General features: G+C 41.1%; 1 protein-coding gene across 1 annotated transcript in view; it reads left to right on the forward strand.

Annotated features, from left to right (window-relative positions):
- The first annotated feature begins 2,797 nt into the window (after positions 1–2,797).
- DHRS7B (dehydrogenase/reductase 7B) overlaps positions 2,798–25,572 on the forward strand; it is a 62,898-nt gene continuing 40,123 nt past the window's right edge. The window contains exon 1 of the mRNA XM_029928563.1: positions 2,798–2,855. Coding sequence (XP_029784423.1) covers positions 2,836–2,855 — 20 coding nt within the window. The 5' untranslated portion in view covers positions 2,798–2,835. The remainder of the gene's footprint in view (positions 2,856–25,572) is intronic.

The following is a 25,572-nucleotide window of genomic DNA, read 5'->3' on the forward strand; positions in this document are numbered from 1 at the left end:
GTTACAAACTTCCGTCTCCGCACCACCTTGGCTGTGTCCCACAGGTTTCCATACATTGTATTCTCATTTTTATTCAGTTCGATTTATTTGTTTTATTTATTTTTTTACTCTCTATAATTTCAATTCTTTTAAATTTGTTAAGGTGTTTTTTTTTTTTTTTAATGGCCCAGAATACAGTCTATCTTGGTATGTGTTCTGCGAATGTTTAAAAAGAATGCGTTTTCTGTTGTTGTTGTTGGGGGTGTTCTACACGTTGACTAATTTGTTGGCTGATGGCATTGTCGAGCTCTTCCCTGACACGCGGGTGGGAGCCGGCCTTGTTGCTGCTGAATGGTGGTAAACAACCCTGAGACCAACCTAGAGAGGAAGGAGGGGGTACCTCCTTACCATCAATAGGGGGCGGAAGTTCAGGTTCCGCACATGGAACCACCACACCATATTGGTAGAGCCTTCTGCCCAGCGGAAATGGAAGTCCAGCTCTCTCCACTTAGCCTTCTGTGACATTACATCAGCAGAGGGAGGAAAGGGGCAGTGGTGTCCCTTTACAGCTTACTTTGAGAGAAGCCTAAGCTTCGTCTTTGCTGGCACGAGTGGCGGTGGGGCTAAATATTTTTCAGAGGTTTTGGCTGGAGTAGAGCTGTTAGTTTAAATTTTCTGTCCTCCAAAGCTGCCCCTTTCCTGGTATTTCTAGTTAGAGAGAGCAGCGGTCTTTTCTTGGGGGCTTTGTCTTCGTATGTAGGCATTTCTAGGTTGCCTGGCCCTCTCATGCCAGTCTGGGGTGTGAGACAGGAACAAAAACAAACCCCAGGGAACTCACCACCACGTACCTCCTCAGGGCCCGAGGCCCCTAGCCCGTCTGCCTTCTCTCCACTTTTCAGAAACTTTTATGCTTTTTAAATATATATTGTCCAGGGTTTTTCGTGGTACTTAGCAAGAGGAAAAGTGTGTTTATTCTGTCTTCCTAGGAAGTCCCTGTCCCATTTTCATTGAAAGCCACGGTGCCGTGCCTTGGTCGATTTGTAGAATATCCTGGCTAGGAAGTTAGAGTTCTTCACTTGCATTTGACAGAAGATCCAACTCAAATTGGTTATAGAAACATTGCAATTTATGGTCTTGCTTCCAGAATGACTCCAAGCAGGACTGAAGTGTATGTTAGCTAAAGGGATGGAGGACGGCTTGGAAAATTAACCCTAGAAAATTGGCTCAGGGGGCACCTGGGTGGCTCAGTCGGTTGAGCGATCGACTTTGGCTCAGGTCATGATCTCGCAGTTTGTGAGTTCAAGCCCCGCATCGGGGTCTGGGCTGACGGCTCAGAGCCTGGAGCCTGCTCCGGATTCTGTGTCTCCCTGTCTCTCTGCCCCTCCTATGCTCCTCATGCTCTGTCTCTCTCTGTCTGTCAATAATATATAAACATTAAAAAAAAAAAGAAAGAAAACTGGCTCAGTCTTGCAGTATGGACTCAGGATCATATTGGGTTTATTACTGGGACATTTGCACTTTCTGAACTAGCAAGGAGGAGTCTAGAGTTTCCAGAACAGTGGAGAAGGGACAGGAGTCCCTAGTTGCTGTGAAAATATCTAAGGAAAGCATATTAAACATATTATCTGAAAAGACTAGCTAACATTTAGTTAAAAATATAATTTCCTGTTTCTTGATTTTTCTGAGTACTTGTGAGGCTTTCCATGAAATGTTAATCGGCCAAAGTGAATAAGAGCAATGGACAGAGTCATCTCTACAGTATGCTGTTTGTGCAAGGGACAGTGGGGAGAATGCTGAATGTATACGGAATTGCTTGATTACGCATGTGATAGCTACGGAAAGACAAACACAGCTCATGGCATGGTTACCTCCTGGGAAGAAAACTGGGGACCTGAGAACAGGAAGGGAGACTTTTCAACTTACACGCTTTCGCCATCTCTTGAGTCTGAACTATGAGAATTCTCAGCTTCTCTCTCGATGTCCTCTCCCCACTGTTCCACTTTCAAACAACTTCGGAACTTTTAAAAAATTTACTTGCAAGAATTAATTATATCTTCTGAATAAAAATCATTTTCAGATATTCGTATTGCATAGATCTTCTCCACTCTATGGCTTGCACTGTGCTCTTTGTCTTTCCAAGTATTAACTTTAAGGACGCCAGTGTATCAGCCTTTCCCTTTAGGATTGGTACTTTTTCTCTGCTAAAAAGGATCTCCCCATCCCACAGTCACAATGTCGCGCTGTTATTTTCTAGAATTCTACCTTTTACATTTAGGTGTACTCTTGAATTAATTTTTTGGTATGAAGTAGAAGTCAAGGCTCATGACCCACCGCCACTCCCCTACTGTCATTCAAGTGATCTAGCACTATCTATCAAAAGTAACTTTCCTATTGCATTACGGTGGCTCCTTTGAGGGGGAAAAATGCGACTACAAACCTCTGGGTTTGTTTCTAGTCTCTGCTTTTCCAGTGATCTTTTATTTTTGCTGTTCTAATTATGTCTTTATAATTTATAAGTCTTGATAACTGTAGCAGATATTCTCCAGGGTCCGGACACACACACACACACACACACACACACACACACACACACACACCCCACCCCCAACACGCCAACCGGGAGAGCGCTCGAAACCCATACCACGACCTTCCGAATTGCTCTCCCGAAGACGAAAGGAAAGCAATTCGGTAGAGTTCGCCTTCCCGACCTCAGTGTCTTGCGCCCCCGGCCCGCACCTAGAGGGACGCAGCCCGGCGCGCATGCGCGGCCCGAAGGCCGTGATTGGGCCGAGCCGCACGGGCTGGGCGAGGGAGGTTCGCGTCACTTCCGAGGCGGGAGGACGAAGTTGATTGACCATGGTCACTGAGGCGACCAGGTAGGGGCTAGGGAGGAAGCGACCTTGGTGGCGAGCGGCGGAGGGACGCGCCCGGAGCTGAGAGGCGCGGGCGTGTCCCGACTCGAGTGCCCTCTCGGCCCCGGGCGAGGGAAGGGAAGCGGGGGTGGAGGCCGCGGACCCCGAGGGGCCTCTGGCTGCCCGCCGCCCGTCACTCAGAGGGAAGACTCGGCGCCCGCACTTAGCCTGCAGTTCCGCCTGTGGCGCTTTCCCTTTGGGCCGCCGGCGCCTTCGCGGAGGTTCCGCCTGTGTGCGGCCGGAAGGGGCTGCGACCCGCCCGGGCTTCGCCGAGCGTGGGCTGTGCGCCCCCGGCTCGGGCCCGTCCCTCTCCCCGATTCCGCGGCCGTGACCGGGGCTCCAGCGCTGGAGTCGGTGGCGCTGGAGCCCGGTGTCAGAGACCTGCGGTTACCAGGGGAGATCCCGTTTTCGCACGGCGGGCGAGAGTATTGACTGCCGGGCGCCCGCAGCAGGGGGCTAATTTATTACCTTGCTCGTCCAGTCCTTGCCCTTCCTGGCCGTGCGACTTTGGGCAAATCCCTTAAACTCTTGGCCCCTGTGTACTCTGCTGTAGTTTTGGGAATGATACGCCCATATTCGTGAGGTTGTTGTGAAACGTGAATGAGATTGCCTGTTGAATGCACACCCCCCTCCCCGCCCCAGTGTCTGGCGCATAGTAGTTAATAAATGGTACCTGCAGAATTCTTTAAGTTCCCTTTGGTATAGTGATGAAGAATTGAGAAATTACTTTTGGAGTAACTTCTGGGCTTCATGTACACTTGTGTTTAGTGAGCGAATAATTGATTATTGTGGAATTGGCAGGAAATGCTTTTCACGTCTTCCAACCTGTAGGGAGGTGGAGCGGGGGCGGGGTTGGTGGTGCGGAGAACAAAGAGGAAGTCAGTTTCTAAAGCAGTGGCAGGTGGAAAAAGGGATCCTCAGTTTGGTGATCCAAACACACAATGAGTAAAATGATGGAATTCTTGAGAAGGATAGGGAGGGGAATAGGTTTTTGAACACCCACCAGAATGTTTTCTGTAGTAGACATCTCTTACTCCTCACCACAAAAGAGCAAAGTCGGTGGTATCTCATATGCTTTCAGTGGAGTTATCAAAAAGAAGTGGAGGAGGCAGACTCTTAGAACTGTGTAAAATCTAGTCATTCTGGTACGAGAGGGGGTGCCTTTGAAGAGGTCCTTGTTAAAGAAGTTATTATTCAAAAGGTAATCTGGAGCCTTGTCATAATATAGTTTTATGAACATACAGAGGTCCCCCAACCGTTTCTCAAGGTAGTGACGCTTTTTATTTCTCCTGAGGCTTATGATGGGAAGGAGTGGGGATGGGAGGATGTAGGGTCATGACTGGGCTCCGGTCGGGGGATCAGTAAGATTCCGTGCTCCTTCTTGCTGGGATTTTTTGGGATGGCATTTTGCTATCCTCCAGAACAATGCGATAAGACTTCCAGATTAGCAGTTGACTACAGTTTATGTAGTCCCTATAGGGGTTCCTACAAAGGGAGGCATTATGGGGGCGCCTGGGTGGCTCAGTCGGTTAAGCCTCCGACTTCGGCTCAGGTCAGATCTCACGTTCCTGGGTTCGAGCCCCGCATCAGGCTCTGTGCTGACAGCTAGCTCGGAGCCTGGAGCCTGCTTCAGATTCTGTGTCTCCTTCTCTCTGCCCCTGCCCCTCTCATGCTCTGCCTCTGTATCAAAAATAAATGAAACATTAAAACAACAACAACAACAAAGGGAGGCATTATAAAGATGGATGTACATAAATTGCATTTTGCTGAATTCTTTGTCATTAAGCAGAAGACCACCTAATTTGTTTCATTGTTTTCCTTTGCCACATTTTTTTAAAGAATTTTTTTTGTATAGTTTATTTTGAGACAGAGATAGAGCATGTGGGAGAGGGGTAGAGGGAGACACAGAATCTGCAACAGGCTCCAGGCTGTGAGCTGTCAGCACAGAACCTGATGCGGGGCTCAAATCCACGAACCATGAGATCATGACCTGAGCCGAAGTCAGATACTTAACTGACTGAGCCACCCAGGCGCCCCTCCTTTGCCACATTTGAAGCTTCATTAGAATCATTCCTTTTATTCCTGGGGGGGGGGGTTCTTTTATTGTAGAAAACAGTCTTTGGGGGAAAAAAAACACATACCATTGGAAAGGATCTTTGTTGTAATTTTTTTCTGGATTGTAGATTGATTAGGAACCTGGTAGAAACACTACTACAGTAGTTACTATGTTAATTTTATGGCATATACTGAGCCATTTACCCAAGAGGGGAGTACTATTGCAGTTCCATTTTTACAGATGAAGAAATTGAGGCTCAGAGAAGTCAAATGATTTGTCTACATTTGGAGAATCTGAGAGAGAACAGAAGCAGTGTTGGGGGGTCCCTTAGGATGCCGGACAACACTGGAACGAAGGGACATTTTCTCATGAAGGCATGACATTTCCTACTGGGAGGAAAGGGCACTTATCTTAAAGGCAAAAAGCCTGGTGTTTTATCTACATGTTCTGGGCCATCGTCAGCACAGCTGGACTGAAGTCCTCTAGGCTTTGAAGTCCAGGTCTGGAGTGCACTGCCTTGCAGTAATGGATTGCTCATGTGCTTTGCTTTGAAAGAAACTGACACCATATACAAGAGTGTGCAAGCCGAATAAATGCATCATCACTTCACATCTAAGAAGAGTCTTGGCTTTACAGAACAGATCTGTTTAGGGTTCTTTTTTTTTTTGTAACTTTTTTCTTGATTTTTAAAAAATTTCAATTCCAGTGTAATTAACATACAGTGTTATATTAGTTTCAGGTGTAAGGTAAAGTGATTTATCAATTCTGTGTATTACTCGGGGCTCATAAGATAAATGCACTCTTAATTCCTTTCACCTGTTTCACACCCCTCCTGCATACACCTCCCCTCTGGTAACCATCTGTTTGTTCTCTATAGAGTGTTTTTGTTTGTTTGTTTTTCTCTCTCTCTCTCCCTCTCTCTCTCTCTCTCTCTCTCTGTCTCTCTCTCTCTCTTTCTCTCTTTTAATTTATTTTGAGAGAGGGAGAGAGTGAGCATAAGCTTGAGAATCCCAGTCAGGCTTCGCGCTGCCTGCCCAGAGCTGGACGTGGGGCTTGAACTCACAAACCGTGAGACCATGACCTGAGCTAAAACCAAGAGTCAGATGCTTATATGACTGAGCCACCCAGGCACTCCATTTGTTTGTCTCTCTTTTCCTTCTTTGTGTTGTCTTGTTTGAAACAAATGAAAATATGGTACTTGTCTTTTTCTGACTTATTTTGCTTAGCATTATACTCTCTAGCTCCATCTGTGTTGTTGCAAATGGCAAGATTTCATTCCTTTTTATGGCTGAATAACACCCCATTTTGTGTGTGTGTGTGTGTGTGTGTGTGTGTGTGTGTGTATACCACTTCTTTATCCATTCATCTATTGATGGACACTTGGGCTGCTTCCGTAATTTGCCTATTGTAAATAATGTTACAATAAACCTAGAGGTGTATATATCCTTTTGAATTAGTGCTTTCATAGTCTTTGAGTAAATACCCAGTAATGTGATTACTGGATTGTAGGGTTGTTCTATTTCTAATTTTTTTAGGAACTTCCATTCTGTTTTTCACAGTGGCTACAGCAGTTTACATTTTCACCAACAGTGCAAGAGGGTTTTCTTTTTCTTCATATCCTTACCAAAACTTGTTGTTTCTTGTGTTTTTGATTTTAGGCATTCTGACAGGTGTGAGGTAACATCTCATTGTAGTTTTGATTTGCATTTCTCTGATGATGAGTGATGTTGAGCATCTCTTCCTGAGTCTATTGGCCATCTGGATGTCTTTGAAGAAATGTTTGCTCATGTGTTCTGCCCATTCTTTAACTGGGCTATTTGTTTTTTGGGTGTTGAGTTTTATAAATTCTTCATCTATTTGGATACTGACCCTTTATCGGATATGTCATTTGCAAATATTTTCTCCAATTCAGTAGATTGTCTTTTAGTTGTGTTGTTTCCTTAACTGTGCAGAAGGTTTTTATTTTGATGCAGTTAACAATAGTTTATTTTTATTTTGTTTCCTTTGCTTCAGAAGACATATCTTGAAGGAAATTGCTGTAGCTGATGTCAAAGAAGTTATTCCTATGTTCTTTTCTTCAGAGTTCTTTTATTTAAAATTTTTTTTTTTTTTTTTTTTTTTTAGACACAGAGAGAGAGCATGAGTGGGGGAAGAGCAGAGGGAGAGGGAAACACAGAATCTGAAGCAGGCTCCAGGCTCTGAGCTAACAGCACAGAGCCTGATGTGGGGCTCGAAAACACAAACTGTGAGATCATGACCTGAGCCAAAGTTGGATGCTTAACTGACTGAACCATCTAGGCGCCCCCAGAGTTCTTTTAGATAATACATTCCTATAGTGTACTTAAAATATTTATTCAGAATTGCAACTATATGTTTGTATAAAGGAGCTGTGTTGGGGCGCCTGGGTGGCTCAGTTGGTTGAGCCTCCAACTTCGACTCAGGTCATGATCTCACGGTTCATGGGTTCGAGCCCTGCATTGGGCTCTGTGCTGACAGCTTGCTCAGAGCCTGGAGCCTGTTTCAGATTCTGTGTCTCCCTCTCTCTCTGATTCTCCCCTACTCACGCTCTCTCTCTGTGTCTCAAAAATAAATAAAAAACAGGAAAAAAATAAAGGAGCTGTGTTTGGGTTTTAGTCAAGAGCATATGAATTCCTTTTTTCCTCCACTCTTTAAAAAAAATAGTTAACATCCACTGAGTGTTATGTGGCACAGTTTATACTAAGCATTTTATTAGATTATTCAATTCTCACAATAACCCTATAAAGTTGGAACAGTTACCTTTTTTTAGAGGAAGAAATGGGCTCATAGATGGTAAGAAATTTATACAAAGGCACAGAGCTAGTAAGAGCAAAGTCAATTCAATGTACTCCCAAAACTAGTGCTTATCTATGTATTTCATTCATTCCTTCATTTAGCAGGTATTTGCTACTTTCTACCAGCAGTTTTCTGGGTGTTTGGGATATACTTATAGTCAAAATAGACAGAGTTGTTGGGTTGCTTATCAGTCTAACAATGGAAGCAGAAAGAATTACAAACTAAATATCAATGACACTTGTACATGCTCTGGAGGTCGGTAGAGGGTGCTCTGAGAATGAATACTGGGACCGTTTGGATGTGGGAGGAAGTGAGGAGAGACCAGGAAGATTTTGCTGAGGAAATACTTCGCTGAGACCTTTAAGGACTGGGTTGGAGGTGAACTGGGCAAAGAAGAGCTACCAGGGAGCGGGAAGGGCATGTGCAAAGCCTTGAGAATAGGAGCAGCTCGTGTCTTGTAGTTGCTGAAAGACCTGTGTGGCCAAAGGATGGAGAATGTTGCCCAAGTCAAACACACAGTGTAGGTAGGGGTCTAACCCTAAGAGCAGCAGAGCTCCCCAGACTTGGTTTATTTATTTATAGTCAGTTCCACAAACCATATCTACTTTCCAGTTCTGATTGGATCCAACCTCCTTCTTCAGACATGTGGTTAGACCTCTGGTTGCCTACAGGATGGAGATTGGGGATGAGACGAGGGATAAATACCTAATTATGAGATGTAATCGGCATTGGTAATTAGCATACAGAGCTAAATAGAAATGAATTGCCAATGCTTTGTTTCATCATATTGTCTCTGACTTGCAAAATGATTTAACAAACATTTATAGCCCTATTATGGTCCATCTGGGGTACAAATGTATAAGGACATTCTTTTCCTTCACCATCCTTAATTTAGTTAATGTTTATTTGCCTTCCATTTGGGATGCTGCAATTGTTTTATCAACATTATTTTTCGACATACATTTATTTTGCATTTATTACTGCTGGGCACTGTGCTAGAGATATTGCATGAAAAAATAGTCATAGTCTCATCCTCATGGAGTTTAAGCTCCTGGTAGGGTCTGGAGGGCACAGAGAGAGGGAGTCAGGAAGATGAGGTTGAAGAGGTAGGTAGGGGTCGGACCATGCAGGCCTCCTAGGTCATACCAAGGATTTAAGACTTATCCTAAGAATGGTGGGAAGCCATTGAAAATTTTCAGTCATGAGAGTAGCATCAGTGGGTCTGTGTATTGAAAGATCACTTTGGCTCCTCAATGAAGGCAAAAGTCGATTGATTTGAGAGCTATTTAAGAAGTAGGATCAATAGTGCTTGATAATATGTTCATTCTGGGGTGAGAAGGGAGAGGGAGGTGTCAGGGCTAATTCTTTTCCGGCTTGTGCTTCTGTGATAGGAAACCCTGGAGGAAGAACATGAGTTTAGTTTTAGAAAAGGTTGTCTTTGAAATAATCCAGGTGGAGGTATCACAGAGGCAATGACAAAGGAGTATCTGGCACTCAGATGACAGTAATGGGCTAAATACCTAAAAACTCTTGTCCAGGAGGAATTTTTTTTCTTGTATTGAGGGACCATCAAGGTCAGGAAAGTGGCAGTAAGGTAGCCCAGTAGAGAGTAGAATTTCTACACATTTATTTTGGGGAAGATAAAATCTACCGACCTAAGAAATGGTCTTCACAAATATGTAATGAAAGAAACTAGTTTTATCATTGGATGAGCATTAACCCAAGCTGGGATACATCACAAGAAATCTGCTAATGAGATTACAAAAACAAAAAGGAAATTCTACCATTTACAATGCATTACATATAAAGTCTCAAGATTAATGATAATCTTTAAGAAGACTTGACAGCAGCATTTGATGTACATGCTTTCATAGTTCATCCTAAATTCACCTGGTAGTTTGTGGTGGTCATCTGTACTAATTAATTGCCTTTATCTGAAGGTAAAATAAAACATCTTTAGTCTTTGTGCAGATAATAGAGGTATGTAGGCTCAACTCCTACCCTGACAGGGAGCTGAGGCACTGTCTTCCTCTATATTTACATTTATGTATTTGTTTATTTAAAATATAATTTATTGTCAAGTTAGCTAACATACAGTGTATACAGTGTGCTTTTGGTTTCGGGTTTGATTCCCATGATTCATCACTTACCTACAACACCCAGTGCTCATCCCAACAAGTGTCCTCCTCAGTGCCCTCCATCCATTTCCCCCTCTCTCCTGCCCCAACTCTCAACGCTCAGTTTGTTCTCTGTGTTTAAGAGTCTCTTAATGGGTTTGTCTCCCTCTCTGTTTGAAACTGTTTTCCCCCTTCCCTTCCCCCATGATCTTCTGTTAAGTTTCTCAAGATCCATGTATCAATGAAAACATATATCTGTCTTTCTCTGACTGACTTATTTCACTTAGCATAATATCCTCTGGTTCCATCCATATTGTTGCAAATGGCAGGATTTCATTCTTTCTCATTACCAAGTAGTATTCCATTGTGTATATAAATGACATCTTTTTTTTTTTTTTTTACATTTATTTATTTTTGAGGACAGAGAGACAGAGCACAAGTTGGGGAGGGCCAAAGAGAGAAGGAGATACAGAATCTGAAGTGGGCTCCAGGCTCTGAGCTGTCAGCACAGAGCCTGATGCAGGGCTCGAACTCACAAACTGCGAGATAATGACCTGAGCTGACCGACTGAGCCACCCAGGAGCCCCAAACCACATCTTCTTTATCCATTTGCCAATTGATGGACATTTGGGCTCTTTCCATGATTTGGCTTTTGTTGAAAGTGCTGCTGTAAACATTGGGGCACATGTGCCCCTATGAATCAGCACTTCTGTATCCTTTGGATAGATTCCTAGTAGTGCCATAGCTGGGTCCTAGAGTAGTTTTATTTTTAATTATTTGAGGAAGCTTCACGCTGTTTTCCAGGGTGGCTGCACCAGTTTGCATTCCCACCAACAGTGCAAGAGGGTTCCTGTTTCTCCACATCCTCGCCAACATCTGTTGTTTCCTGAGTTGTTAATTTTAGCCACTCTGACCAGTGTGAGGCGGTATCTCACTGTGGTTTTGATTCGTATTTCCCCGATGATGAGTGATGTTGAGCATCTTTTCATGTGTCTGTTGCCCATCTGGATGTCCTCTTTGGAAAAGTGTTCGTGTCTTCTGCCCATTTCTTCACTGGATTATTTGTTTTTCAGGTGTTGAATATGGTAAGTTCTTTAAAAGAGATGGCTTTGGGGTGCCTGGGTGGCTCAGTCAGTTAGGCGTCTGATTCTTGATTTGGCTCAGGTCATGATCTTATGGTGAGAATGAGCCCCAAGTGAGCTCGGTGTTGGGCCTCTGCTCTGGCCTGTTTAGGATTCTCCCTCCCTCTCCCCTTATTTGCTCATACTCTCTCTCTCAAAAAATAAATAAATAAAAGAGATGACTTCTAGGAGTCTCAGAAAAACATTCTTGAGTTCTGCAGCTAGCTTATTTAGCCTTTAAAAAGATTTGCATACATACCAAAGGGACAGAGGAAAGATTTATAAGTACTAGGTTTAAAAAAAAAAAAAAGCTCTAAGAAAAAAGAGGGGGAAGAAATGATCTTGTTCCCTTTTGGCAACAGGGAAAAGTCAGTTTTAAAAATTTATTTATACTTTTGGTGCAGTAAAATGTTGGGTTAGAGTATACACAAGAATGAGGATTATTCTGAAGGTGACTTTTCAGTGTGTTCCATGTAGTTGTGTATAGCTAGGACGCCCTCCAATGGTCAAATCCTGCCCATAATTTCTTATACATTGATTTAAAGAAAAATCTAGATCTGGATCCTGCTGGTAGTTTCCAGCCAGAACTCTTATCGTTTCTCAGTCCTAACCAGAGTTAAAAAACAAAATTCAAGTTAAGTAAAATTTAAAGATTTTATTAGTTTGGGATACCTGGGTGGCTCAGTTAGTTGAGCATCTGACTCTTGATTTCAGCTCAGGTCATGATCCTGGGGTTGTGGGATTGACCCTTGCATCAGGCTCCATGCTGAGCATGAAACCTGCTTAAGATTCTCCCTCTCCTTCTGCCCCCTGCTCACTTGTGCTCTCTTCTTTCTCGTTCTCAAGTTAGAAAAAAAAAAAAAAGTAAAGGTCTTAATTAGCTTTATTCAGTGATTCATGAATCAGGCAGCATTGTGTCTAGCAGGCAGAAAAGAGCTCTGAAGAACTGTACAAAATGAAAAGACTTTTATAAGCAGAAGGAATGGGAACAATGAAGTTATATAAGCAAAAAGTGGAGTGGTATTGGCAAGGTCACTTTCTTTTAGGGGAGGCAGGGGTCTGTCAGACAAATTACTTCCATAATGTTAACCAGATGATTCCTGATTGGTTTAAGATTCCATTTCTGGTTTGATGATGTGGGGTTTAGCTTATGTGACTCCATTTTGGGCCTTTTTTTTGTTTGTAACCCCAGTCATCCATATATGAGACCTTTCTTTTGTGGATAATGTTATGATTTTAATGCATAAATGAACTCTCCATGAATCTATTCTGGAAAGCCATAAACATGAGGATGAAAGTTGAGCTTGAATGGCATATAAATTTAGCTTGGAAGCTTCTTGCCACCTACCAAGGTAGGAAATTGAATAAATTCTTTTGGATTCTATTTGAGCTCTTCCTCTCACCTTCTTAAGTTCATGGTAACCTGAGACTTGTCTACTCATCTGCTTTGTGGAGGTAGAGGTCTGCTGATAGCAGCTGAATTAACGAAACATTGCTTACAGTAGTTTGAACTCGTTTGCTAAGGTCATGTTTGCACTAGGAACACAAAGTTTTGAAGGAAGAGGTAAGTTTTTCCAGGTTTATGTCAGTAGTACTTAGCAGTTGTTAAACTGCAGGGTATATTAGGAAACTACTATTGGTTCAGAATGCTCTGTGAGTGTGGTGTTATAGTCCAGATGGGCTTAAAACATTTGCTAAGCTGAATCAAGGAAATTGTACTGAGTTCCTGTTAAGCACTTAGCTTGTTTACATTCAATTCTTGCAGAAAAGCCCTTGTATTTTGGGAGGTGGGGGGTGATTTCAGCTGAGTACAGAGATTTATTCATCTCCTAGACAGTATTAAGATTCTTTCTGTTTTAAGCTGCAACTAAAGCAGTGTTAATATTATTATTATTTGATGTACTTAACAGCTAATGTGAACTTTAGAGTCTGAATACCTGGTTCAAATCTCTCTTCTGGCATTTGCTAGTAGTGTGATTTCAAGTGCTTTTCTCATTTAGCAAATGGAAATAGCTATCATCCCTACCTCACAGGGTTGCTATGAGGATGAAATGAGATCATGGATATGGAGTATGTAACCCAGTACGATGCAAAAACTTAAAAGTAATTGTTATTAATATTTTTCTTCAAACAATAGCCATTTATGGTAACAAGCTAAAAGTTACTTTTTTAAAGTATAATGTGGACATCTGTGTAATATGGTTTCACTCCATTAAAGTTGTCATGTGTGTTAGAAACAGTCACAGAATGGGTAAAAGATTAATTACATTGGATATAGAAATGTACTTCTGGCTTGAGGAGTTGGGATACATAGCAATTTCGACCACATTTTCAAGGGAATGAAGGATTGTGACCTTAGATCTTGTAGCATTCTGTAATACATAAGAAGCATCGGCAAGCAGCACGGTCCCTCTTTTCCTGTCAGTTTCCAGATCTTTACAAAGGGTGTGCATTTTCCTGTCTTCTCAACCTGGAGATTTACAAATTGTGACAAATAGTGGTTCTCACATACCTGCACGTGCACCTCTCAAGGGCCCAATCCAGTAGGTTGCACAAGGTGGTATAGTCTCTGCTCTCCGCCGACTCTTTGGAATAGTGACTAGGGCCTGAAGTTCCAGCTCCTGAAAACCAGGAGATGGGAGCACCATGCGGGAGCCCAGGGTGCTACAGGTGTTCCGTTCGCTCATTTCACATGTGCCGTTGCCGTCCATTTGTTCACCATTCAGCGGGATTTACTGAATATCCGCTTTGTGTCTGGCACAGGAAACATAGAGATGAATCAAGGGGCTTAGGCCACCAGAGAGAGACCACATGTGGGCACATCACGCACAGCCAGGTGTTCCAAGAACTGTGGCTAGAGGCACCAGACAATCTGGGCTTTCTTCTTCATCTCATTTCATACTTTCAGGTTGAGAAGCACCCACATTAGGTAAACATGCAGCAGTGCAGGATGTTTTCAGCATCTGGGGTAACTAACTCCAATGGACTCCTTTCATCACTCTATAATATACAAGGAACGGTTAGCTCTTTATCTCTTACCTCATCACTATCTTGAGATATGTGGAGAATGAGGATTATTTCCTTATGTTATAGGTAGAGGAGCTGGGACCCAAAGGGGATGATAAGTTCCATTGTAGAACAGAAAGTAAATGGTGGCAACTCCAAATCAGTTGCTCCACTATTGTGATATTATAGTGATTTGCATTTCATTTGTACTTCTGGGCTGCCTCCGTTTAAGGAATCTAGACCTCTGGAAATCCAGGTGTACTAATTCACTCAGGTTTAAAAGGTGAATATTTGCATTGCAGAAGGGTTTTCCAGCAAAGGTAGGTATTCTAACTTGTGGTGTCCAGATGGACTTGAGGGGGTTTATGGATCTCCTGATATCATTTCCACAGTTTACCTGTATGAACTTGTACTTTAGCAGATTCAACAGTAATAAGGTTTTCAAAGGACTCTATACTGAGAAAAGGTGGAGAATTTTATTTTTTTTTAATTTTTTTGTTAAAAAAATTTTTTTAATGTTTTTTATTTATTTTTGAGACAGAGAGAGACAGAGCATGAGCAGGGAGGGGCAGAGAGAGAGGGAGATCAGAGTCGGAAGCAGGCTTCAGGCTCTGAGCTGTCAGCACAGGGCCTGACGCGGGGCTCGAACCTACGAACTGTGAGATCATGACCTGAGCTGAAGTTGGAGACTTAACCGACTGAGCCACCCAGGTGTCCCAGGTGGAGAGTTTTAAAAGTTCAATATATAAATTTAAAAACTATGATACTTAACTTTTTCTCAGACAGTATTTCTTAGTAAATGCTCCAAAAATTGTTTAAAAAAATAAAATTTAAAAACATTAAAAACATTTTTTATGTCTTTATTTTGAGAGCGAGAGAAAGACAGAGAGTGAGCTGGGGAGGGGCAGAGAGAGAGGGAGACACAGAATCTGAAGCAGGCTCCAGGCTCTGAGCTGTCAGCACAGAGCCCAATGTGGGGCTCGAACCTGCAGACCATGAGATCATGACATGAGCCAAAGTTGGACGCTTAACTGACTGAGCCACCCAGGTGCCTCTAAAAACATTTTTTAAATGTTTATTTATTTTTGAGAGAGCGACACATTGCACACTGGGGTGGGGCTGAAAGAGAAGGAGACACAGAATCCGAAGCAAGTTCCAGGCACTGAGCTGTCAGCACAGAGCCCAATGTGGGCTCAGAGTCACAGACCGTGAGATCATGACCTAAGCTGAAGTCAGACGCTCAACCAACTGAGCCACCCAGATGCCCCCCAAAATAAAATTTAAATGCAACTTTGTAGGAAACTGTTATGTTCTCTAGTGTGTTATGTGTGTTAGAATATTGTGCAGTGTAAAACTGTCTCAGTTAATGCTAAGGTGGATAAAAGAGAAGGTCACTTCAGTGTTAATTGGTGGATAAGCAGAGATGAGGATATTTAAATAGTTAATTTGGTCACCCATGAGTGCTGGACATAGCAAGGAAGATTAATTTATCCATTTTCTTTGTTGGTTCTTTTCGCCCTGACATTACCTAGCAGTTTTCTAAGTAGATAACTCAGCAATTGTAGAGATAAGTGCTATCATTTCTTTTTTTTTTTTATTTTTTTATGTCTTTATTTTATTTTGAGAGACAGACAGAGAGTGAGTAGGGGAGGGGCAGAGAAAGAGGGAGAGACAGAATCGGAAGCAGGCTCCAGGATCTGAGCTGTCAGCACAGAGCCTGATGCGGGGCTTGAACACACAGACCACGAGATCATGACTTGAGCCGAAGTTGGCTGCTCAACCTACTGAGCCACCCAGGCACCCCAATAAGTGCTATCATGTCTAATCCTTTCTATAACTGTGTGAGGCAGGTATTAGACATATTTTACAGATGAGGAAATTGGCAGAAATATTAAGTAACTTGTCTAGAGATACTTACCTAGTTAATCTGATTATTGGTATTTGAACCTAAGTCTGCCAGGTTCCAAAGACAATTTGCTATATCATATCTACTTTAAATTAGTATTCACATCTCCCATTTATATCTCAATGAAAATGGTAGCTGGAAACTTGATCTTAGGTAAGAATCAAGACAGACAAATTTAGAGAGAAATTATTTGTTGGAAAAAATCCCACTGAATTGTAAGAAACAAAATTTGGTTTTGAATTGTATTAGAAGGAAGGCATGATTGGACAACTGCAGCAGCTGACACCAGGCCAGGGATGCTGGATAAAGTGAGGAAATGCAAATTCTTAGAACAAGAAGCAAATTTCCCGGTGATCTAAACTTGAAATTTATGTTTTTCCCTCAACATTTTAAATTTCACTTGGCCACACGTCACATCTTATAAGCCATCTCTTTTGGAAGTTCCTAATTGACAAGCAGTATTTGATTATGAATACATTTAGATAGGATTATTTGAGAGACATAATTTCCATTGGATTAGGTTTGTGTTATCAATTTTAATTTCTATCAGTAGAAAAAATTCTATTAAGTCCTTGGAATGGGCTGGGAAGACTTCTGGTATGGTAAAGAGGTTACAAATCTTCCCTCTCCTTCAAACTACCTTTAAACAGGACAAAATTGTCAAAAAGAAGCATTTCTGAGGCCTGGAAATTGACCAAAGACATACCACAGTTTTATGAGTTTAACTTATGAAGCTGCTCAAAGCCCTCATAGTGAATAGTGAAGAAAAATTTCCTTGTGTTGCTGGTATGGGGAGGGAAAAGTAACTTTTGAAATATGTCAGAGCTTTCTGTTCTTAACAAGACCTGCCCTCAGAAGAAACTTTTATCTAGAGCACTTAGTAGGGAAAGGGAAATCCTCAACTCCAGCACCCTCTAGTCATCCTTTCCTATCTAAGGAGGGGGAAAATCCCTGCGAACCACTCATGAAGTTCACAGTTTGGGAGACGGGCTCACCAGAAGACTAGATCTAACCACAGAGCCGTAGAATGCTTCCACTGCCTCCACATTTCTCAAGGCCTATTTACCGCAGTTCTTCTTAACCAGCACACCTTGCCTACCTTTCAAGAAAGCATTACAAGGCATACTGAAAGACAGCACAGTTTGAAGAGACTGAGCAGCATTAGAGCTGGAGTCAGATATGGCCGGAAAGTTGGAATTATCAGATAGAAAACATTGAGAGAAATGAAGAATGTCTTTAATGGGCATGGCTGTGGAAAGAATCTCTGAGTTTGAGCATATGACGATGAGAACTTTCAAAACTGAAAAGCAAAAGGACAGGAAAATACAAGAACTGTGAAACAATTACAGAAGATGTAACGTGCACATAATGGGAATACCAGAAGAGAAAGAAAGAGAATCAGAAGAAATATTTGAAGCAATAATGATTGAGAATGTTCACAAATCAATCTGAGACACCAAACCATAGATCCAGGAATCTCGAAGAACACCGAGTAGGGTAATACCAAGAAAACCTCACAATACTAAGGCATACTATTGTTAGATTTCAGAAAATCAGAGATAAGAAAAAAAAAATTACCCATAGAGGAGCGAAGAAATATATCTAATTTCTCCCTGAAACTCTGTGAGCAAAAACAGAATGCTGTGAATTTTTCAAAGTGTTAAGAGAAAAAAGCCGAGAATTAAAAAATGTATTCTTAAAATTTTTTGCTTATTAAAATATTTATTATTTATTATTTTTGAGGGACAGAGACAGAGCATGAGTGGGGAAGGGGCAGTGAGAGAGTGGGAAGGAGAGAGGGAGAGGGAGACACAGAATCCAAAGCAGGTGCCAGGCTCTGAGCTGTCAGCACAGAGCCTCACACAGGGCTCCAACTCTTGAACAGTGAGATCATGACCTGAGCCAAAGGTGGACGCTTAACCAACTGAGCCACCCAGGTGCCCCAAATTTTTGTTTATTTTTAAAGTAATCTCTGTATCCAACATGGGACTCAAACTCACAACCCTGAGATCAGGAGTTTCATATTCCATTGACTGAGCCAGCCAGGGGCCCTAAAAGGCCTAGAATTCTATGCCATTGGGAAATATCTTTCAAAAGTGAAGGAGAAATAGACTTCTCGAACAAATTGAGGGAATTTGTTGCCACGAGATTTGCCTTGCAAGAAATGTTAAAAGAAGTTCTTCAGAAAAGGAAAATAGTATAGGTCAGAAACTCAGATCTACATCAAAGAAGGAGGAGCATTGGTGAAAGTATAAGTGAAAGTAAAACAAACACTTTTATTTTTCTTATTCTTAATTGACCTAATAGGTAACAGTTTGCTCAAAAAAAAAAAAATAACAGGTAAAATGTATCCATTTGTGTGTGTATGTGTATGCTTAAGTATAAGTGAAATGAATCACAGCAATGATAGATGGATGAAAGGAATTAGGAATATTTTGTCACTTGGATTATCTGTGAAGTGGTATAGTTTTATCTGAAAGTGGCCTTGGATTAGTTATAAATATATACTGCATTCTGTAGGGCAACCACTAAAAAAAGTTTAAGAAGAAGTAGAATTGGTATTCTAAGAAAGGAGAGAAAATGGAATTATATAAAACTCCCAAATGTAGGGGTGCATGGGTGGCTCGGTTGGTTAAGTGACTGACTCTTGATCTCAGCTCAGGTCTTGATCTCAGGGTCATGAGTTCAAGCTCCTCACTGGACTCTGTACTGGGTGTGAAGCTTACTTAAAACAAACAACTCCAAAATGTAGAAAAATTGTGGAAGACCAAAAAAAAAAAAAAAGGAGCAAAGAATGATTACAACAAAGAAAAAACAGTAACAAATATGGTAGATATTAATCTGTATCAATAATCACTCTAAACACCAGTGGTCTAAAAAACAAGACCCTAATGCCTATAAGAAACTCATTTTAAAGACACATATAGATTAAAAATAAAAGGATGGAGAAAGATATATCATGCTAACTAATCAAAATAAAGCATGACTAGCTATGTTAATTTTAGATAGAACAGACTTCAGGGTAAGGAAAGAGATCAGGAATAAAGAAGACATTACATAATGATAAAGGGGTCAATACTCCCCAAAGACGTAGTGTTCCTTAATGTGTATGCACCTAAGTACAGTGAGTCTAGGTACATGAGGCAAAAACTGATAGAACTACAAAGACAAATAGATGAATCCATTATTACAGTTACATTACTCCTTTATTACAAGAGACTTCAATACCTCTCTTATCAGAAATGGACAGGGGGCGCCTGGGTGGCTCAGTCGGTTAAGACTCCGGCTTCGGCTCGGGTCAGATCTCACATTCGTGAGTTTGAGCCCCGTGTCGGGCTCTGTGCTGACCGCTAGCTCAGAGCCTGGAGCCTGCTTCCGGTTCTGTGCCTCCTTCTCTCTCTGACCCTCCCCCTCTCATGCTTTGTCTCTCTCTGTATCAAAAATAAATAAAACATTTAAAAAAAATCTTTAAAAAAAAAAAGAAATGGACAGAAGCAGGCAGAAAATCAGTAAGAACATATTTGAAGTTAACAGCATCATCAATTTGATTTAATTTGGACAAATCAAAAGTAAGAATAATAATAATGATAATTAGAGTGGAAGTCAATGGAATTGAAAATAGTAAATCAGTAGAGAAATGTCAGTTATATATAATTGATGTGTATAAAATGTTTCATCCAAAAACAGCAGATTACAAATTCTTCACATGAAACATTCACCATGGTGTCTTTTGGTCACATTTGGGGTCATAAAACACAACTTAAACAAATTTAAAAGAGTAGAAATCATGCAATGTCTTCATTCAGGCCACATTGGAATAAAGTATAAGTCAATAACAGAAAGATAGTTGGAAAATGTCCCAAATACTTGGAGATTAAACAATACACTTTTAAAAAAGTTTATTCGTTTGTTTTTGGGGCGCCTGGGTGGCTCAGTCGGTTAGGCCTCCAACTTTGACTCAGGTCAGATCTCGCCTTTGTGGGTTCGAGCCCCGCATCAGGCTCTGTGCTAACAGCTAGCTCAGAACCTGGAGCCTGTTTCCGGTTCTGTGTCTCCTTCTCTCTCTGCACCTCCCACTCTCATGCTCTGTCTCTCTCTGTATCAAAAATAAATAAAACATTAAAAAAAAAGTTTATTCATTTGTTTTTGAGAGAGAATGTGTGTGTGTGTGTGTGTGTGTGTGTGTGTGTGTGTGTGTGAGAGAGAGAGAGAGAGAGAGAGAGAGAGAGAGCAGGGGAGGGGAAGAAAGGGAGAGAGAGAATCCCAATCAAGCTCTGCTTTGTTAGCACGGAGCCTGATGCAAGGCTTGGTTCCATAAACCGTGAGATCGTGACCTGAGCCAAAATCAAGAATTGGATGTTTAACTAACTGAATCACCCAGGTGCCCGTTAAACAACATACTTCTAAATAACAAATGGGTCAAAGAAGAAATCTGAAATTTAAAAATATTTTGAACTAAATGGAAATGAAAATCCAATTTATCAAGATGTATGGAATTTAATGAAAACTCTGCTTACAGAGACATTTATAGCATTGAATACATCTATTAGAAAAGAAAAATCTAAAATTAGTAATTTAAGCTTCTACCTTAGGAAAAAGCAGAACAAATTAAATCAAAAGTAAGAATAATAATAATGATAATTAGAGTGGAAGTCAATGGAATTGAAAATAGTAAATTAGTAAAGAAAATCAACAAAACCAAAAACTGAGTTTTTGGAGAGGTTAATAAAATTGATAAACCTCTAGATAGGCTAAGGGGGATAAAAGACATTGCTAATATGAGAAGAGAAAGGGGACATCACTACAGATCCCATGGACATGAAAGGATAATAAAAGAATATTATGCTCAATTCTGTGCCCACAAATTTGATAACCTAGATGAAATTGACCAATTCTTTGAAAGACACAATCTGTCAAAGCTCATACAAGCGGAAATAGATAACCTGAATAGGCCTTTATCTGTGAAAGAAATTGGGTTAATAATTAGTGTTCCAAAGTAGAAAGCACCAGACCTGAGTGAGTTCACAGGTGAATTCTGCTTAACACTTACGGAAGAAATCACGCCAATTCTCTACAATCTCTTCCAGAAGATAGAAGCAGAGGGAATACTTCCTAACTCACTTTATAAGAACAGTATTACCCAGATACTGAAGCCAGACAAAGGCATTACAAGAAAATAAAACTACAGACCAATATCTCTTATGTACATATATGCAAAAATCCTCAAAAAATATTACCAAATTGAGTCAAGGATTGTATAAAAAGAATTATTCACTATGACCAAGTAGAATGTACCTCTGCATGCAAATCTAGGTGAATATTCAAAAATCAAGTAATCCATCGCATTGAGAAACTAAAGAAAAATTATGTGATCATATCAATGGATGCAGAAAAAGTATTTCATAAAATCTAATACACATTCATGATAACATCAGCAAAAAATCTCAGCAAACTAGGAATAGAAAAGAACTTCATCTTGACTGAGAACATCAAAGCTTCCCTGCTGAGGTCAGGAACAAAGCAATGATGTTTCTTTTCACAACTGCTTTTTTTTTTTTTTAATATTTTATTGTCAAATTGTTTTCCATACAACACCCAGTGCTCTTCCCCTCAAGTGCCCTCCACCATCACCACCACCTCTCTTCCCCCCTCCCCCCTCCCCCCCAACCCTCAGTTCATTCTCAGCATTCAATAGTTCACAACTGCTTTTTAACGTAGTACTGGAAGTCCTAACTAACGCAGTAAGATGAGAAAGGAAAATAAAAACTATACTGTTTGAGAAGGAAGAAGTAAAACTGTCCTTCCTTGCAGATAATATGATTATCTATGTGGAAAACCCAAAAGAATCAGTAGGAAACAAAAACAAAACAAAACGAACTAGTAAGCAATTATAGCTAGGTTAAGTTAATATATAAAAGTCAGTCACTTTCCTGTATACCAGCAATGGACAGTGGAATTTGAAACCAAAGACAATATCATTTATGTAAGTATCCTCCCCTTGCCCGAATGAAGTACATAAGTCTAACAAAATATGTACGAGATCTATCTGAGGAAAACTGTCAAACTCTAATATATGAAATAAAAGAACTAAATGAATAGAGATATATTCCATGATCACAGATAGAATGACTCAATATTGTCAAGATGTCAGTTCTTCTCAACTTAATCTATAGATTCAACATAATTTCAATAAGAATCCCAGGAGGTTATTTTGTGGATATTGACAAACTGACTCTAAAATTTATAAGAAGAGGCAAAAGACCCAGAACAGCCAACTTGATAACTGAAGAACAAAGTTGGAAGATGATACTATGCAACTTCAAGACTGACTAGTAAGCTACAGTGATCAAGACAATATGGTATTGGTGAAAGAAGAGACAGGTAGATCAAAGCCCAGAAATGGACCCACAAAAGGTATAGTCAGTTGGTCTTTGACAAAGGAACAAAGGCAATAAAATGGAGCAAAGATAGTTTTTTCAACAAATGGTGCTAGAACAATTGCACATCCACATGCAAAAAAATGAATCTAGACACAGGCCTTACACCCCTCACAAAAATTAACTCAGACTTGCGGGGGACCAGCCCACGCACCCCAGTCTAAGGGTCTCTGAGTAGGGGGTCGGTGTCGGCACGATATCTATAAGAAAGAAGACAGACAACGTGAATGGTGGTAGGACCACACTTTACTAAGGAAGTCAGTGTCTTATATACCATAGGTGGTTACATTTTTTTCTTATTGATTACATAGTTTATGGTCCTTGAAATAAAGACATGCTCTGGAAAGGATCATTCTTACCAGGGAAGAGAGGACAGGAGTAAATAACAGGAACAAATAAATCACTACAAAGGAAGGATTCCCTAACAAGAGTCTGTTTCTAAACATAAGATAAGCCTAAAGAACTTTCTTTGAGGAGTTTCACACTCCTTCAAGGCCCTTCAGCAGTTATTTATGGGCAAGACGCTTATCCTTTAAGAAGTAAATCCTTGACAGAGGATTGTGTTTACTCCCAACAGCAGGCAATGAGCTAGAAACAACATTGTAAGAGAAGGCTGGTGTCGCTGATTGACCCAAGTTGATTCAAAGCCTAAAAGTATATGCCTCTTTGAAAAGCAACGAGAAAATCATAGACAGGATGAACAGAAGCTGCATGCTCGGCCCAGGAGGCCAAATGTTCTTTCACAGTCTTTCGACTTGTTCCGCAACTTCCCGAGTAGTTCTCCTGCGCCCTGGAGGCAGAGCCAGCAACTGTCACTTATGTAGATTCTCCTGTGCCCCGGAGGCCTAGCCATCAACGGTCAGTTGGTCAGTCGCTATGCAGGAGGTTTTTTTTGGCCTACTGGGCCCCAACACAGACTTGAATTGTAGACCTAAATGTTTTGCTTTTCTTTTTTATTTATTTATTTTTAATGTTTTATTTATTTTTGATACAGAGAGAGACAGAGCATGAGAGGGGGAGGGGCAGAGAGAGAAGGAGACACAGAACCGGAAGCAGGCTCCAGGCTCTGAGCTAGCTGTCAGCACAGAGCCTGACTCGGGGCTCGAACCCACGAATGTGAGATCTGTCCTGAGCCGAAGTCGGAGGCTTAACCGACTGAGCCACCCAGGCGCCCGTAGACCTAAATGTAAAACACAAAGCTATAAAACTACTGGAATATAATGTTGGAGAAAACCTTGATGGCCTGGGGTATAATGATGCCTTCTTAGATACAACACCAAAGGGACAATCCATGAAAGAAACACTTGAACTAGGGCTTCTGGGTGGCTTGGTTGGTTGAGTGCTGACTCTTGATTTCAGCTCAGATCATGATTTTCAGGTTGTGAGATTGAGCCCTGCATTGGGCTCTGTGCTGAGCTTAGATAGAGCCTGCTTGAGATTCTCTCTAAAAAAGAGAAAAAAAGATAATCTGGACTCCATTAAAATTAAAAACTTCTGCTCTGGGAAAAACAGTGTCAAGAAAATAAGAGGACAAGCACAGACTGGGAGAAAATATTTGTAAAAGACATATATCTGATCAAGGACTGTTATCCGAAATATGCAGAGAACTCAATAGTAAGAAAACTGAGCCCCCCGGGTACCCCAACAGGGATAAAAATTATGATATTAGTCTTAGTGGTTTCTGGGCAGATGGGGGTGGTAAAGTTAGGTATCGAGGTAGGGGTAGGGGTGGAGGGCCTTGCTGGGAGCCTTTTCTGGACCCCTGTTGATAGAATCTAGAAAAGATTCCTGACCCTGTGAATAGAGTTTGGCAGTTAGCCCTTGTCACTCCCAGGGTGGCACATCTCTGTTGGTAGACAACTGCAGAGGCCTTCCGGGGCTTCAAACTTTAGTATCTATTAAACTCATCAGAGGAGGACATCAAGGGTTCAGATTCCCAGGGGTCACCCTTTCTGCTATTACTGATTTCAAAAGTCTACACTGGGTGGGGCCTTAGACCTGGATTTTAACTGGTGCTTCTAATGCATGTAGTGATTATTAGACTACGATGAGTAATATGGCTTGGAGCCAACTCATTTGAAAAATACATCAGTAAAAGAAGCCTGGAAAAGTCTGATGACTTACTCTGTAGTCACCTGGTCTCAAGTCCCAGGAATGGTGTCAGTCAAGACCCTACCCCCTATGCTGCCCCATATATATGCTGCTCTAACTTTACATTGACCAGTTCCTTTTGATGTTCTAATTGATGATATTTATTAGCGAATTTTATTTTACAAAGTTGATACTTTCAGTATAGCTAATTATTCCGTTTTCTAACTTCATTCTGGCATTTCTTGACTCATAAATTTGACTTTAAAATTTGTGTTCCCTTCATTCTGTGGCTAAGCTTAACGCTGATATCACCAGGGAAAAAAAAGCTTCATTATGTAACACCGCATATTTAAATGCAGTTTAAAAGATAGCCCTTATACTGTTACACACTCTGATAACAAATACGGTGAACGTGGAAAAGATGTTGTCAATCTGAAGTACTTTTTCTTTTCCTATAGACTCTGGAATTTGCCAAATATTTTTTAAGCCCAAAAAGGCTCTGAGAGAGAAATAAGGGGAAAAAATTATACGGGGGGGAGGGGAGTGGGAAATCAAAGAGTGGGTGAAATAAGTAGTTGGACTGACTCCCTACCGTGGGTCTGTCCTGAGGAGACATAGCTGTGTCTCAGGGAGCTGTTTGCTAGGACACTATGAAAATGAGGTGACAGGGCACTTGGCAGGCTATTTTTAAGTGAAATCTTAGAAGCTGGCTGTGGAAACCCCCTCTCAGGTTATTATGCTTTCCTTCTCCTTTTTCCCTCTCAGTTTGTGAAGTTCCTTGTTTATTATGTTTTCTGGCATAAGAGTCCATGCTTTACAAGTTTTAAGTAGAAGCATTGTAAAAACTGCTTCAGAATAAAGGGCCTTTCCTAGTTAAATTTCATAATAATGTCTTTCAGTTCTAAAAATAACTTGGAATTCAGGGTGAAGCATCATCCTAAATAAATTACAGTAAGGCAGATTGTCTAAGAGACGGTGCACAGGGGCAGATGATTTGTCCAAATCTGTGAGGAAACTAAGACAGTAATTTGTTAGAATTTAAGATAATCTGATTTCAACCATGAGCCCACTTGAAACTGGACAGCATTTAGTGTTTAATCCTTTGTGAATGACGTACTATTTCTTTTTTTATT

The sequence above is a fragment of the Suricata suricatta genome, chromosome 17, assembly GCF_006229205.1.
Source record: "Suricata suricatta isolate VVHF042 chromosome 17, meerkat_22Aug2017_6uvM2_HiC, whole genome shotgun sequence".
In the NCBI taxonomy this organism is placed as follows: Eukaryota; Metazoa; Chordata; class Mammalia; order Carnivora; family Herpestidae; genus Suricata; species Suricata suricatta.